We start from the raw sequence: 17,710 nt of genomic DNA on the forward strand, positions 1-17,710 counted from the left end.
TTTATTATTGTTTCATCCGAGTCGTCGACCGCCTTAGGGTAAAAGCCAACATGTCCTACTTAGAGTAGACCCATTGCAATGAATGGGATTGAAGTTAGTCACGACTAACTGAAGCCCCATTCATTGCAATGGGTCTAACCGAAGTAGGATTTATGTTGGCTTTTACCTTTCACACCCCACGTTGCAGCACCGACGCACGTGCGGAACCCCGGCCCGCGGATCTGAACTTGCGCGTTCCGCCGCAGCAGCAGCAGGGCGCCCCGTCGCAGGCGCGCACACGCCCCGCGGGCGCCTGAAACCAAGCTGACACACCACGCGCGCCATCCCAGGGCGGCGGAGGTTGCGCGGGCTGGTGGGGGGGGGGCGGCGACGACGGAGGGCTGCGTCCTCCTCCTGCGGGCCGCAAGACTTTTCTGATTTGAATTTGGCGACCGGCGCGCCCAACCTGCCCTGTGGCGCGCACGTGATGCCGGCGGTGGCGAGAGGAGGAGCGAGGCGGCGGCGGCGGCGGCGGCGGCGCCAGCGGAGCGCGCGCGCGCGGGGGAGGCGGCGGAGCCCGGCAGAAGGAGAGGAGGGGGCAGCGGACGGAGGCGTCGCCTTTAAATCCTCCCAGCCAGGCGGCTGCGAGCAAGCGGCGCGTGTGGATGCGAGCAAGCGAGAGCGAGCGTGGCGGCGCCCGGGCCCCCCAGCCATGAGCACCCGCAGCGCGATCCGCCCTGCGGGACTCCTGCGCCGCCCCGCCGCCGCCTCTCCGGTGCCCCGCTCCGTCTGATGCTCCCCCGCCGAGCAGGACCAACGCCGCCGCCACCGCCAGCATGTCCCGGCGCAAGATCTCCTCGGAATCCTTCAGCTCGCTCGGCTCGGACTACCTGGAGACCAGCCCGGAGGAGGAAGCCGAATGCCCCGTGGCCAGGCTATGCTGGAACGGCAGCCGGAGCCCCCCCAGCCAGTCGGGGGCCACCACCCCCGTCGTCCCGGCGGCGCCCCCATTAGAGGCGGCGGCGGCGGCGGCAGGGCCGGCCCCCGCGGGCTCCAGGAGGGCTCCTCGCCGGAGACGGGTCAACCTGGACTCTCTGGGCGAGAGCATCAGCCGCCTCACCGCCCCCACGGTAAATGCGCCGCGACGGGCCGCGATCAGGTGCAAAGGCAGGCAGGCAGGCAGGGAAGGGAAGGCTGATGCAGAAGAGCGACGGGAAGGGGAGAAAGGAAAAAAAAATCCAAAACAAAACCCGCCGTCACCACACGTGTGCCCTCCTCACACGTGACGCTCGACACGCGGGTTGCGCGTAAGGTTTTACTTCCCGTAGAGGAATGCTTGTCACGCGTGCAGCGGCCCTCCCGCCTTCTCTAGCGCATTCAGCCTCAAACTCTACATCCTTGCTGCGGGAAATCGGCGTGGGGGTGGGGGTCGACTCCTAGTAGAAATTCCCCTTCGCACCTTACTCTCTAACAAACCCCCCCCCCCGCTCCGCGCAGACACTTTTGAAGAGCCGGGATTTGAACGCGTGGCCGCGCGCAGGTTCCCCTTCAGCTCAGGAGTCGCCAGTCGCCACTCCGCCCTCGCCTTGCCTTACTTTGGACGCCTTACTTCCTACTCCTAATTTCGAGGGTCAGCGCCGAAGCTCGCTGCCCGATTCTCTGTTAACGTGGTGTCACTTTCACTCCATACGTTTTGCACTCCAAGGAGCGTAGTTGCCTGGTTCGGTCTCCCTGGTTCCAGACTCCCGTTCTCATGACCCCAAATTAACATGACGCTTCTTCCTAAAGGCATGCCCTGAAAGGATGGGAAATTCCCGGGAATGGAGGGTATTTGCAAGGCTGCACCTGGACCAAGCTTTGGTCCTGCGATTGCCCTGCTTCCCTCCTGGTATGCTATGGGGGGTGGGTGGGGGTCCAGACGCCCTCCTTGTCTTCCCCCTGTTAACCCTCCTCTGTTTTTCCCATGGCTTCTTGTGTCTCCCCCCCCACCCTTTCCTTTTCCTTTTCACAAGACAAATAAATAAACCCGTTACCAGAGTAGATGCTGCACAATGTCTTTTGATTGGTTGCACTAGAGGTCCTCCATCTGGAAGCACCCTAAGCCAGGGCAGGTAGAAAGGAATGCAATTCTGCACAGGACCGGCTCAAGACACTTGGGTGCTTAAGGAAGAAAATCTCAATTGCATCCCTGTGCCATTTCTTTCTCCCTCCCAGTTAAGTGGTCTGATCCACTTGGACATCGCCCTCCACAAATCCCATTGAAAGGGACAGGAGAGCTGTATGAGTAGATACGGTACCTGCAGTATGCCGGTGTAGACCTGTTCCCCTGGAGCAAAATCGTCTATTGCCTTTCATGGACTTTTCAGAGGGATCTGGCCAGCCACTGTAGGAAGCAAGATGTTGGACTAGTTAAACCTTTGTTCTGATTCATCGTGCCTCCTCTTAGTTTCTCCTCCACAAGCCATAGGGACTTTCCAGTGGATCAAATGTGTCTCCCTCTTATTCTGCCGTGGCACCTAAAATGTTCCACTGTCGTTGGCTGTCTCTTCTTCCTTCATGGTTCAGCTGGCATGAAACTATGTGAGGTGTTCTCTATGAGAACATGCTTTATATTTTTATCTCCTGGGAATCTTCTCCCCTTCTTCTTCCTCTTCTCTTTGCAAAGTGCAGCTGGGCCCTATTTCACTTAGAATCCCCAATGCATAATATAATGCATTTTCTTTTGACATTTCCCAGGATCTAGGGAAGGATTCAGTAAAAGAGTTTCCATCTTCTTCTAGATCCTGCTGCTGTTGCTTGAAATATTTTTCTTCATCCTCCATCTGTTCAGATTGTCTATGAGTCTTCTTCACACACCACTTCACCCCCTCTCTGAGCGTCCCCCAACCTGAGATGGAGTTCAACTCCGATCAACGTAGTGATGCTGGCTACAACTCCCATCATCCTAGGCAACATGCCATACTGGGTGGAATAATGGGAGTTGCTGTACAGCATATCTGGAGAGCACCAGGTTGGGGAAGGTTGCCATATCTATTTATTTGACCTGTAACCCACCTTTCTCAATCACTGGTTCCTTCCCCTATACCTCTTCGATCGCTACTTCTGTTATCCTTACCTTCCCCTCTCCCTTCCAACTTTGGCTGCTGTCCCCTTCATTTGTGTCCAGGTGGCTGCGTGGTCAGGATTTCTCCTGGACACAACAATTTCTTCCTCTTCCTGTGATCTTGGGAGTTCACTTGACCCTTCCCAGCTTTGGGGTCCCTCTTGTGCTCCCCACAGTTATGCTTATGAATTTTGGACAACCTTTTAGGTTTACGTATTACAAGTAAATGTGTGTAGGTAGACCCAGCTAGGAAAGCCATTTTGAGAGCGGGGCAACTTGGAGCAGAGAAGTTACAGAGAAAGGGTGTATTTCCCCATCTATCTCTTCCCCACTCTAAATTGACACCCCTCCATCCCCTTAAACTTCTTTTACCCCCTTTGGATTCCAAACGTGTTGGGGTTTCCTAGCAGGGGGAGGGCAAATGGCCAGCTGTAGTTTGGTGACATGCATTTTTATGCAACGTGTGATCAGGCATTAATGCATTGGTGTAGTCCCTTTGCTCTCAAGCGATGTGCATTGGCTACTGGCGAAGGTTGTCATCCTTGCTGGGAGGCTGCTTTTTAGGTCTCTTTAGCTGTAAAACGGTTGAGCTGTTTTGCCGCTCTTGCAGTTTAGTTCTAGGCCCTTTTAAAGGAAACCCTGAGATGTGCCCCATGGTCTTCTCTACTCCTTTTGGTTTCTGCCATGCATGGAGAGACAGGTCAGGGAGAACCAGGTGCTGAGTTTCAGGGGATGCTTCTGGGGACCCGATCAGAGCACCAGAGAACTGTGGATTGTTCTTAACCAATGAGCCACCATTGTCCCGAGCAGCAAAACAAATAATCCAATAAATTCTCCCATTTGCAGCCTTTCAAGGAGTCAGGAAGGTGCATGTTTCGGCAGCCCTAAAAACGACCGAGGGAGAATGAAGTGCTCTTGATCATGGCTCCTTTAGCCAGCCATGCCCTCTTCCAATCCACTCCCCCTCCATCCCCCTTTTGGTTTTACACCCCTTGCAACATTTCCAAGAGTCAATCAAAGTTCTGTATCTGCTGAGCAAGCTCAGTTGGCATTGGGAGTTCCTCCCACTATTAGGATTCCCCCTTCCTCGGATTTCCCCCCTAAAGTTTTTGTTGTACTGTAAACCTTGGGGTTACCCTGAGCTTGCCAGTACCTCTCTTCTTACATGTGCATAGTGCTGTTTTGGCTACATACCTATCCACACTGGGAAAATCAGCATATAAGACCAAAATGGGGAGAATATTGAGAAACGTCTATAGGGTAAAATCAGCTTGAGGGGGCAATTGAGAGCAGAGGAATCGTGAGTGGGGAAAGGGTTAAGCCCTCCTTTCCTCCCCCTCCCTCCTCTGCATCTTTGCTCAAAATATGTATTACAATAATAGCTAAATATAAAACGATTCTAGCGCATTTACATATAGTACCTGGATGTGAATACTTGCTGTGTGCGTCTCACCAGCATTCAGTTCCAGAATCTGTTTTTTTTTCCTTATAGGTTTAGGACATTGACATCCTCTCTCTCTCTGAATTCTAGTTCCCAGTATTCTGTCATTCTCCATCACAGCCCAGAAAGAGAATCAGTGATGGAGCTTTGGAGAGAGGGTTGCTGTTGAATGCCTTCAAAAACAGCTGCTTAGAAAGATTGACAGTTCAGCTGTCTTTGGTAGGAATCCGTGGGACGTCTGTCATCTCCCACCACTCCGATCCATTTCGGGGAACCTCTTTCATGACATTTTACAAAGTGTACGAAATATTAAAGTGAGAACTTTACTTTCTTGAAGTCTCTGAACTGGTGTTGTATTTTTAAACTCCATCAATTCACACAACTTTTGGTACGTTTGACAGGCTCATCCATTGTATTCAAAAGTGCAGATGCTATTTCCCCCCCACTGCGTAGAGTTTTCACATTATGGAGTAATGGATGTTGTGCTTTTTATGTACAACAGATTTTGCTATGAACGTTTAGTGCTCATTGAGCTATTTTTGCAGTCTCTTAAAAGTACTGCGTATGTTTTCGGCTTTATATACTATGAAATGGTTTATTTAATTGTGAACTGCCCAGAGAGCCTTGGCTGTTAGGCAGTATAACTATGTAATAAATAAATAAAATAAATACATTTTGGAACTAATGAAATTCTTAAAGTCCTCAAATTTTAGTTTTAACCTTGGACAGAAGCCATCATGTCTGCTTGTGCTGTATCAGAAGCCAGGGTGAATAAGTTAGTAGCAAAACCATAATTTCTGATGTTAGGCAGGAGTGCAGTAAATTAGATTATCTGTATTCTCTCCCCTTCCTACTAAATCTAATGGTTTTGATGGCATTGGCATCCAAATGTGTGTGTTTAGGATTGCGGCATGCAATTCTAACATTTGTGAAATATGTTTAGATAGGAGTAAAACAAATAAATCCAGGCATCTGGTCATGTAGAACATGGTACCCTGAAACTGGAATAGCCCCATGTACAGTGTGGTTCTGCAGAAGATGATTGCTGATTTCTAGATATTAGAAATATTAGTCCAGATATTGTTCTTTTTTCATGAAGGGGCAAAATGATTCCACATATGCAATTCCAGCCAGAATTGAATGGTTTACCTAGTGACTGGGGAGAGAGGTTGCTAGATAAGATATAATATAATAACATCCGAGCTGTAACAGGTGGTATGCTCAACTGTAATCAGTTATCACTTATAAATGATAGGTAGCCCTGTGTAACCTATTCTCCTAACTGCCTTTCAATTTGGGGGTTGGATCCAGATTTAAGTCAAAACAGAGACTTCTGTTATACATGATTCCATTAAAATCAGTGGAACTTAGGTTAGACACGATTGCCTTAAAGCCTATTGATTTCAATTGGTCTACTTTAAATATGAGTAAATCTGAATCCAACCATTAGAAAACACCTCTATCTGAGCTCTAATGTATTATTAGTCTACCAAAGGTAATATCTCATCTTTGCTTTTGATATTCTCTTTCATCATTATGACAAGTTATAATTAATAAGGTACATCAGGATAGATAAGGAGAATTATCAGTGGGCTGGATAGACAGATAAGGAGATCTATCATTGTGTTAAGTGGTTAGGTGTAGTACAGTTTCATTAACCTGCTTTTTTCTTTCCTTGGTTTTCTCCCTCTTACTTTTCTGCATAAGAAGACCTAACAGTTGATGCATTAACCAAAGTCATCCCAGCTGACTTGTCTCATAGCTTCGTAAAACAATTAAGCTGTTTAATAAGACGGTGGCATAATTTTAGCAACTCTCATGCAGTGTGTTCAAAGTGATCTGATAAAGCTCACAGTAATATTTGTAGATATCTAGCATCGGTAGTCCTTCTAATTTTAGCAGTTATATTTTCCCACCTTTGGGCATCGTTAAGCCAACTGCAATGAGTCGTTTTTAAAGGGAGTTGAGTGCTTTTCAGAGTATGAAGAATGTTTATATTTTGTTGCTAATCTGACCAAACACAGATTAGGGGGACATTCCTTTTGACAATTGTGGTCTCTGCTCCAGCCGCTTGCAGATTGTAAATTTGCAAAAAATAAAAATAAAAATCTGATCATGGCTGAAGGAGCAGATTGTAGAGACTCTGTTCACAATTGGTTTCTATAATTATTACTGCAGATTTCTGCTGCTTTATATATACTCACATCTCTACATTTTTACCTTATATATAGTAATAATAATAGTAATAATTAGCAGTTGTATAGCACTTTCAAGTTTTCAAAGTGCTTCATATGCATTGCAGATGGCAGTGGTTGGGGGACTGAGCCTGAGAGAGAGAGAGAGAGAGAGAGAGAGAGAGAGAGAGGGGATTTCCTTAGCCTAGCTAATAAGTTCATGGTAGAGGCAAGATTCGAACCCAGGACTTCTTGATTTGCAGCTGAGCCTTCTAGTCACTACAGTACAACATCTGCCAGCCCAGCATGATAGCACTGCTGAAATATGCTAGAATTTCCCCTCAATATAGTAATAGGAATGCTAGAATTTACATAGAGCTTTGTGTTCATTGTGCTGTGATCTCAGTGGTTATAAACCTGTAAGATCAGTTGGTATTTCTGGCTCCGTATAGCAAATGGGGATGGGGTGGGTGGGCTTTGGCAGATAGTTATTTGCCTAAGGCCAGTTAGTGGATCAGGTTAGGACAATCAGGGACAAACTTAGATCCTGTTAGTGAGTCTTGTTTAGCACAAACCATAGTTTGCCATGGCATCTCAACGGGCAAACAATGGTCCACGCTTGCCCTCAAAAGCGGAAATATAAACCAGGTTCAAACTGATTTGTGATGCTGGTTTGGTAGGCGAGCATTAACTCGAGTTTGCATGTGATGGCAAATGATGGTTTGTGGCAAACAAGTGCTAACTAATTGCAGTCTGAGGCTCACTCATCCTTTGGCATTACGTGGGAACACAGCCAACAGATTCATAGCAGAGGTGAGATCTGAACGAGTTAATAGTTCGGTCGCTTAGCCAGTATGTTCTTTTGTTTATTTATTTAAAATATTTTTATACCGCCTTTTGAGGCAAAGTCTCCTCAAAGCAGTTTACAAGGTAAAATTTTAAAATTTTGATTCTTCCATTTTTGGCATTTCATGGGGGTGGAGGAAAAATGAAAACTCTGGTGAAAGAGGTTGGAAGAGGTGAGAATTTCAGTCAATTTACTCCTTGGGCAGTGGACAAGATTTCCACATACCTTTTAAAGTGTAGGCTCTATTTTTTTTAAAAAAAAAACACCAACAGCATTTGCGGGAGTTCTTCCTGAATAGCTATTGGAGAGGGAGAGGTCACATGGTCTCCAGTAGGCATCCAGGAAGTATTGCTGGGCTCCTCCAAGTGCCGGGGGTGTTTTACAAAAAAGAAAAGAAGACCCTGAACAACTGGCTACACTTAAAATGGTATGTGGAAAACCTGTCCCCCTCCCCAAGAAGGAAATTCTCAAAAATTTCTTCCCACTCTGCAAAAGAGGCAGAAAATAAACCCCTCTTTCACAGGGAGAGAAAAAGTTCCCGAAAATAGGGGGCAGGATTCGAAAGAGCACTAGTTCAGAGGCCTGTGTGCCTCTAAATCGTAAAAGGAATGGGAGGTAATCCAGTCCCCACAATATACCCCATTAAAAATTTTGAGGTCCAGAAATTTTCTCTGCTGATATATGATCTTGAGGTATTGGATTAACATAATTTCTTGGGTAGACATTCTGATTCTTGTGTGAAACTTTTTAGGAGCAATTTTCAAAATGGCGGACAATTTTCTTTAGGTCAGTAGTTTTCATCAACCAGAGAAGTAAAATCACATTTGTATGCTGATTTGTCGAGAAAATGAGACAACATTTCAGCGCCATCTTGGAAAATGTATTATATTTTGCGCTGTCGTGTTTTTTATTTATTGGTGTTTGGAAACAATAAAAAAGATTAATCCCCCGAAAATGGCAGAAGGAGTTCTCTGACAATTAAAATAACTTATTCTTTGAACTCCTTGATCCCGAATTCCTATAATTTGATACCAAACACAGGATAGTTACTTCAGTGATTGATGAAAACTAGTGACCTAAAGAAAATTGGCCACCATTTTTAAAATAGCCCCTAAAAAAGTTTGCACAAGAGTCAGAACATCTACCCAAATTATTATGTTAATCCAACACCTCAAGATCACGTATCAGCAGAGAAAATCTCTGGACCTCATAATTTTTACAGGGGTATATTGTGGGGACAGGATTAAGGCTGCAAATGCCATTCCCTACGCCTCCTACTTTGCCTGGCAGCGTATAACATAGATGGAGGTCTCTCAGATCAGAGCCCTCTGTCTATACAGCATCAATGCCTTAGGATCATACTCTGAAACAGCAGCATGAAATGTTTGAAATAGCAGCAAACTCCAGTCTCTAAAAGGAGCATGGGCATTCAGTGAAAAGCAGTCTGGAACATTCAGGTCCTCAAGGGCTGTTTACACTCGCTTTGTATAGTTTGGGAGTAAGTTCCATTGATCGCAAGCAAACATGTGAATTTGGCTGATTTATGCTGTGAGCTGAAACAGACCCAACTGGGAAGCAAGTTTAAATCAGTGGAAATGGCTTGCAAATGAATGTGTTCAGGATTGTGTCTTGGGGTGTTTGAAAGTGGCAGCAGGAGAGGATGTAGATATGAGTTGAGTTCTCTTTGTCATGCATGTTTTGACAATTCCATCATGAGCTCATACATCTCTCCCCACACTGTAGCGGGAGGATGCACAGCATCAGTTGGAAGACTCACGACCTGCGCCTGTTGGAAATGGAAGTACAACTCATTTGCTTTGAACATCCAAAGCTGCTTTGACTTTAATCTTTCTTATATGGTGTCATTAACCAATAACATTAGTAAAAATCCCCCCATGCCCTTGTCTGTTGATGGGAACCTCCACTGGTTTGAAGTCCTTCTGCAAACAAAGAGCCCTTCCATTAAACGAAAGGAAACATAAGTTTCAAGCCAATGTCATAGAAATAGAGTCATAGGAATGTAGGAAGCTGCCTTATACTGAAGGCTTAGCTAGACCAGCGGTTATCCTGGGCTGATACCCGGGATCGCCCCTGTGCATCCAGATGGCGCCGGGATGTAGCCCTACACTTTGGGCCTGGTTTTTCCCACAGTTTCGGGAGCCCGAGACTGTGAGCGTATGGCCCGTTTCTGCGGCTTTCCCCGGCTCTGCGCGTGCTTCGCCCCTCAGGGCTAGGGTGGGGGGGAGCAGGGAAATATTTTTTTTTAAAAAAAACTCCTACCTTTAGTCACTCGAGCGCTCGTGCGCAGCTGGCCCTTTAAAAAATATTTTAAAAATGGCAGGCGCGACGCCTCTCTTCTTGAGGTCGTCGCGCCTTACGTGTAAACGAGGGCGAGATCTCGCGTTATTCGCAACACGAGGTCTCCCCTCCTCTCCCTCGGATTTTCAGTTAGGTCTAGCAATCCTGAACATCTCAATTCGGAGAGTGGCTCTCATTGAATTCAGTGGGACTTACTCTTAGGTAAATGAGTGTGGAATGGCAGCATAATTCTGCTTGATAAAAAGGGGGCTAAATCACTTCAGTGGGTTAAATCGGCTGTCACACTAGCTGATTTCTGCTCATGCAATGAGAATTCCCCAAGAGAGGAAAGAAGGAGGAATTAGAGAGAAATGAAGTACAACTCTGTGAATCCAATGTACGCGACTAAGATAAATCATAAGAACTGAATTTGATTGACATATAAATGGTAATTAAGAAATTAGTGGGCATTTTTGGCATGAAGACGGCTAATTTTGTTTTACTTTAACCTTACCCTTAAATGTTTTTAGTGTAATTGTAGTTGTTTCATGTATACCTTTGTTTGTATGTATTATATCTGATGTCTGTGTAGGTGCTGTTAAAATAAATAATAATAATAATAATAATAATAATAATAATAATAATAATAATAATAAGAGAATTCTCCTTGTTCTTCTCCCCCTTGCAGACCCCTTTTATTTATTTACTACATTTCTATATTGTCCATTAGTCGAAGCTCTCTGGGCAGTTTACGAGACAAAGTTTAAAACCATAAAATACAATAACCTAGTAAAACATAATATAAAACCTTAAGTTTAAAGAAAAGAACCAAAGTAAAGAACCGAGATAAAAGCCGGCAGCAATGCAAAGATCTAAAAATGCACTAACACATTTTTTAAAACTGACGGGCTAAAAAGCCTGCGGAAATAAAAAGGTCTTCACCTGGCGCTGAAAAAGCCACAATGTAGGCGTGAAGCCAACATTGGATCCAGTCCAATTAATAAATCAGCAAACTAGCTGAGAAACAAGTCCCATTGAACTCGGAGCCAGAACAGGCATCACTTTAAAATAAATATGCCAAACAGACTTTGCTTCTTTCATTTTTACTCTAGAGTATGTATAGGCCCCTGATCTGGATTGGGACTTTAGTGTGGTGTGGGATAGGGAAAGGAGACTTTAACCTTTCCACCCCTCTGAGGGCCTGATTTGATTAAGATCCCTGCACCTACAATCTCAAAACAGTGGGCATGTCTAGACCTCCCTGCTTTCCGTGAGGGAGGGGGGAGTATCTCACAGTATTATGTTTGCGAGATCCTCCCCCTCAGTCTACAGGTGGTGCGCAACGTCCCGGGAGAACAGAGGACGTCACGCCTGCCATTTTTTTAAAATGAAGATGAGCGCTTGAACGAAAAAGTAAGTACTTTTTTTTTTTTAAAAAAAAAAAATCCCTCTCCCTCTACCCCCGATGGGCATGGAGCTCCTGAAGTGCTCCGTGCCCGGCTCCTTGTTCCTTGTGGTTACTCACGAGGAGTCGTGACGAAACCGTGACGGCGGGCCACACCTCTTGCGGTCTCGGGATCATCCCAAGACCGCGGAAAAAAACACGATTAAAGGGTAGGGCGATATCCCGGGGAAAGGGAGGCATTAAGAAACACATTGGCATTTTCCTGTTTAAAGGTGCTTAGGATATCTCTCCTGGTTAAATTACAGAATATGATACTTTATTGGCATTATGATGTTTGCAAACACGTCAATTTATGAAATGATAAATTACGTAAACTGTGACCTGGTTTACACGAACCCTCAAATGGCTTGTTTTATAGTTACTTGAAGGTTGTCTATCCTTCAAACAACCCCTGCTGCCTGGCTTCACACGACATGACAAGCCATGGCAAGCCAAAATGCTGCTCACAGCCCCTGTGGGTAAACCAAGCCACGTTGTCATACATGTTTGGGGGACTGCATTTAGCTTCATGAGTTACGAATTGTGTACATTTTGTTCTTCCCATCACCCATGATCAGAGGTCCCCATGTACAATGATTAATGTTTGGATAAAGTTGGTTTTAGTTTGGACTTAAATTTACAGATGTCTAGAATTGATATGGGATAAATACAGGCTTTTGTTTTTTATTTGGGGAGGAATTTTCCAATCAAACCTCTTGTTATAAGGCAGGACCTCACACACAGTATTCTTTATGGTCTGATTCACATCTACATGTCCATCATCTTACATCTATGGTGTTACGTGGCAACTTGCATTTGGAGATCAAACAACCCAGATCGAACTTCCACCTCGCCTCAAATGCAAAACTTTCCAAAGAGTTGACTTGTGCATTCAGCTGTGAGATGAGCGAGGAGAGATCAAGCGACGTATATATGAACTTGCTTCAAGGGGATGATCGGTGTTCTCTGCCGTTAATGAGAAGGTTTGGGGCGATGTAGGTCTAGCATGAGGACACTTTCCTCTGTGCTGCATTCCGTTTGAGAACTGGAAGGTACAATCTGGTTGCTGAATGAAGAATTCAAGAGACGTTGGAAGTAGAAAGTTAGAAGAAGGATGAATATTATCTGGAACACAGAAAAGTGCTATAAATGATACCTCTAAGCAATGCTTTTTGATTCTGTTGTCAGCGTTTATGAAAACATATGAATTACAGGGTTAAGCAGAAAAAATTGCCAAGGCAGGAATGTAAAAGGCAGTGAAAAATGGACAACCATTGCAAATGTACATCCATCACTATAAAGCACAAAATGGATGAAAAAAAATTCTGTGGATGCAAAAAGTAACAGATTTATTAAACTTAAAATAACAATAATCCAATATATACACCCATAGGTGGTTCCAGATGTAGGGGCTCTAATACTAACTATCAGAAGTTATGAACTGCAGTAGCACCAGCTATATTCTGACTTCCAGACTAACCCAAATCCCTATATCTAGCAGCTGTACACATTTTCTATCAGAAGTTATTGTGCGCCTATTCCATGTTTTCTTCCTTAACTGATTTTCTGCACTAAGAAAAAAATATGAACAAAAATGATGGGATAATCCGGGAGAGTTATGAGTGGATATGATGGTGTTGTCTGAATCCCTTGCAAAATTCCACGAATAAGGCAAGATATTTGCCATTTAAAGGCTCATTTGGATGCACCCATTGAATTCAGGGATACTGGGGAGTATTTAAACAAACATAGAGTATATTTATTTGTTTGAGGTTGCAATCCTATATGCAAAGGTATCTGGGAAAGAAATTTCATTAAACTCAGCGGAGCTTTCTTCTGGGTAGACATGAATAGGATTGCACTGCAAATTTAGATTTTTAATCTGCTCTTCAGCTCAAGGCTGAGTTTTAAATGAAGAGCACAGAATGAATAACAAAACTACAACATAAAATCCACTAAAACCAGAATCCAAATAATACAATTTGAGAAGTTACAGAATTAATAGATGTAATGTTAGCGCAACTAAAATGAATTGGTTACCAATTATATTGCATAACAAATGCTTATTCATTGTAATGTACCTTCTCTTTAAGATACTGAAAATTTGCAAAACAGTATTTTGGTTTTAAAAATAATAATCATGAACTGCAGCTGCTTTGGGCTAAGATTAATACATTGACCAGCTTAATTTAGCAAAATCTAATCAAATGCCTGATTCTTGCATACTTTGTCATAGCTGGTCACCTAAGCACCTATTTTCTTAGTTCGCACTACTTGTTATATTCATGGTAGTCAGGGGGAGGGTAATGAGCTGCCCACTGAGCTATTTCCAAATATATTTAATTATGTTGTAAATGGCAACTGAACTGATCTGTGTAAGACAGTCTTCCTACAATTTCTGGTAACTATCAAGAAATTGCTTTCCCCTAACTTCTCATTTCAGTAATTTTACCTTTCACCATTTGCGTACATTCGCACAATCAAATCAAACATCTGATTTTTGCATAATTCATGTAGACAGATCAATGTTTTAAGTCTGTACATGAACATGCACATGAGCCTGCCAGTTCTTGAAACAGAAGAAGTTTGATATTTGGGGATGGTTTCAGAGAAAATTTAGGGTTAGAGCCTGGAGGTTGAACCGAATGATTCTTGACTGGATCTGTTATGTGGAGCCCAGTGGTTTTTGACTGTTCCAGAGACGGACATCTGTCCTGAAATTTATTTTTAAAAAGTTACCAAAGGATTTAGGACTTCACCTTAAAGGACAAATGCACCCACCAGATCCAACAGGTTAATCCATCTTGATTCATTCACCATTTTGTACTTAATTTTGTCAACAACGAGAGTTTGATGCAGTGTTTCCTAAACCTTCGCAAGTTCCTTTGGGATGATGATGATGATGATGATTATGTCAGTCCTCTAATACAAACTAGCATATTTAACTCTAGTGTTATTACACTGTATTTGAAATTACAGTGTTTTTAAGAAAGCTATAAAGACTGATCTCTTCCGGCAGGCCTACTCAGTTGAATTTTAAGATGCCTTTTAATAATGTGCTGCTTTTAATGATGTATAGTTTTGAATGTTTTAATTATATGTATTTTATGGCGTTTGCACTTGTGTTGTACCCCGCCTTGATCCGGAGGGAGAGGTGGGTAACAAATAAATAAATATATTATTATTATTATTGTTGTTGTTGTTGTTGTTGTTATCACACTATTTTTTTTTTAAAAAAAATCTATTACATTTATACCCTGCCTTTCCTCCAAGGACTTCAATGCAGCATACATGGTTCTCTTCTGCATTTTATCTTCACAACAATCCTATCAGGTAGGTCAGTCTGAAACTGAGTGACTGACCCAGGATCCCCATGTATGAGGCCTTGGACTGAATTGGGATTTGAACCTGTGCTTCCCCAATCCACACCCAACACTCTAACCACTATACAACCCTAGCTGTCATCATTGTTTTGTTCCTGAATTTGTTTTGTTTGCGATTTTTTCCAAATTAAAAAAAATAGCATCATCAACAGGCTAGTGCCCCCTTCCCTGGCAATTACCTGATGGAGCACCTTCCCTAGCATGAACCACTATGTTCATCATCTAAGGCCCTCCTTCAGGTGCACCAACAAGGGAGAGGGCCTTCTCAATGGTGGCCGTCCCTGATGAGGCCTGCTTGACGCCGACATTGTTTCAGCTATTGGGCGGTATAGAAATGTAAGAAATGAAATGAAATTACTGATTCCCCCACCCCGTCTCATTAAAACCTAGCACTTTCTTCTTTAGACTTGTATTTATTCTCAAGTTAACCATCTACGTATGAGAGCCTTCTACCCAATTCCTCATTCATATTAATAGCAGGATTATTTTGGCCACTAGATGACGGTGTTTCATTGAACTTTATGGATCATTGCTCAGAGGGGAAGTTTTCAATTACAAATTGCGCCATCACTGGCAAGTTTTTTCCTTAATGTAGAGATGCCGTTCTCTCTTACTGCCCATGACTAATTTTTAGGAGAGGCATTTCAACCTTTCAGAATTGCAGGGGAGTGGGGGGATACTGCACAAAAGCCAAGAAACCACTGGAAAAAGGGGGGAAAGGGGTCAGGAAAAAGGGGGTGGGGCTAGGGAAAGTGGGCATGGCCACTTGGGGGTTGCTGGAGAGCCAGAATTGGCCCCTAGGGCTGAAGTTCTGAATTCCTGGATTAGACTTCTCCGGAAGTGTTCCAAGTCCCTCAGCAATGGGCTGCTTGTTTAGGCCCTGGATTTCTGAACTGCATCAGACTTGCTTTCTGTCCAGACTTAACCTATGACATTTCTAGATTTTAAATATTTGTTTTTGATGATCTCCCCCCTCCCCTGAGGTAATGAGATATCATTATTTCAGTCCTTACTCCTTGCGTTTCTAAGCAGCTTTTAATCCGAAGAGGAAGGTCTGGACTGACGTTGTGCATGTTCCAAAAGAACACTGATTCAGTGGTGATCTACATATTCAGAAAAGGTACTCTTTTCTGGTACTGTACCATTTCAGAATGCAGGTGAACGCTCTCTCCATGTTGTGGGGACTGACACACCTCCCTGTCTATGGAAAGCTAGCACATCAGGGATAGTGCTGGACTAGAGGTCTAGATTTCTGCTAGATTTCCACAGGTAGGGAATTTTTGAGATGAGGGACTGGGGAGGCCCTTGTGGCACCCATGCCAGGGATACCATTTCAGATTTCTTGAAAGGGGAGGGCTGCTCTCACATTATAGGCTGGCAGTGGGGGCAAAGCCCCCTTAGGTTGTGTTACATCCCCCTTTAGAAAGCTACGAAGGCATAACTTAGCTTAAATTGGTGGTGGTGGGATCAGATGGTGGGGCTTGTGGATTTCATTCAAAGTCCCAGTACAACCCCCCCCACACACACACACTAATTCAAGGACTGGAGGATGAAAGTGATTTCACATAGGAAAGGGGAATCCAAGATGGTCCAAAGGCTCATTCTTGGTTAAGGTATAATTACAAATTGCCAGTATATTTTGAAGACTAATTGTTGTGAGAGATATCTATGGCCATAGCTAGATGGGGCTTTATCCTGGGGCGAACCCCGGGATTGTCCCTGTGTGTCCACATGATGCACAGGGGATCCCGGGATCAGGGAGAGATTATCCCTCCCTTGCCCCGGGATCTCGCCCTTCCCCTTGGCCCCAGTTTTTCCGTGGTCCTGGGCTGAACCGAAGACCGTGGAACATGTGGCCAGGTGCCACAGGTTGACCCGGCTCTGTGCGATTCCTCTCCTTCTGAGGTCATCGTGTGTTGCATGTAAACAGAGGAGGGATCTTGCATTAAACACAATGCGAGATCTTCCCTCCTCTGTTGCAGGATAACAGGTAGGTCTAGCTAAGGCCTATATCTCAAATCACAATAACTATAGCAATGTTGCCATTACAGGATTAAAAAAAATAACCCTTCTCTTGAAGTAAAAAGATTTGACTTTTGAATTTATGTGCATATGGACCTATTTGATTGTTTAGAACAGGGGTGGGCAACTTGTGACCTTCCAGAAGTTTTGGCTTACAACTGTCTTCACCCCTCACTATCAGCTATACTGGCCAGGGCCACTGGGAGTTAAAGGCCAAAATATTGAGGGGGTGGGGCACAAGTTGCCCACCCCTGGGAAAACAGGAAGCGTTCCATGTTTAGGGCAGTAAACCTATATACACCAGCTGCTGGGGAACATGGGTGGGAGGGGGCTGTTGCATCGTGTCCTGCTTGTGGGTCCCTAGTCGACAGCGAGTTGGCCACTGTGTGAACAGAATGCGGGACTAGATGGACCCTTGGTCTGATCCAGCAGGGCTCTTCTGATGTTCTTTAGGGCTGACCATAGGTATCGGTGTGCCTGTGAAATAAATCTGCAAAACTGGTCTGAAAGACTGGGAGGTTCTGCCTCTACTCAAGTAGGCCTGTGGTTACTGTTTGGTATGTTTTTTTAAAAAAATATGTGGGTCAGCCCTCACGTTAGAAAGCTTCTGTTTTCTTGGCAAGCCCTTGCCTGTTTACAGCCGTCACAATACGCAGTTGCGACAGAGGCGTATGTGTCAATAATGCATTTGGAAGGTGGGCTGTGAAATGACTGCCAGAACTGCTGTTTGTAGGTGTCCTTAATATGTGGTACATTTTATGGCTTACCAACTTCTGCTGTTCGGTGGTTAAGCATTTTGAGCGAACATTATGGCTTAGCATGTCATATGAACCATGACTTAGTGTATCGTGCGAACCATTCCTAACTATGGTGGCTTCATAACTACGGTTTAATCATGCTCACTAACCATTTGCTGCAAAAGGGTTAGTAGCCTAATCATGGCTTAGTGTGTTGTCTGAACAGAATGGACGACACTTCAGGCTGCATGGTTAGAGAAACTGGTTCTCTAGGGTTAGCAC

The 17,710-nt window shown here is 44.3% G+C and overlaps 1 protein-coding gene across 1 annotated transcript in view; it reads left to right on the forward strand.

The window, feature by feature from the left end:
- Positions 1-815: 815 nt before the first annotated feature.
- GUCY1A2 (guanylate cyclase 1 soluble subunit alpha 2) overlaps positions 816-17,710 on the forward strand; it is a 197,292-nt gene continuing 180,397 nt past the window's right edge. Inside the window, exon 1 of the mRNA XM_063127098.1 lies at positions 816-1,109. Within this exon, the coding sequence (XP_062983168.1) occupies positions 816-1,109 (294 nt within the window). The remainder of the gene's footprint in view (positions 1,110-17,710) is intronic.

Source organism: Elgaria multicarinata, chromosome 5, assembly GCF_023053635.1.
Source record: "Elgaria multicarinata webbii isolate HBS135686 ecotype San Diego chromosome 5, rElgMul1.1.pri, whole genome shotgun sequence".
Classification (NCBI taxonomy): Eukaryota; Metazoa; Chordata; class Lepidosauria; order Squamata; family Anguidae; genus Elgaria; species Elgaria multicarinata.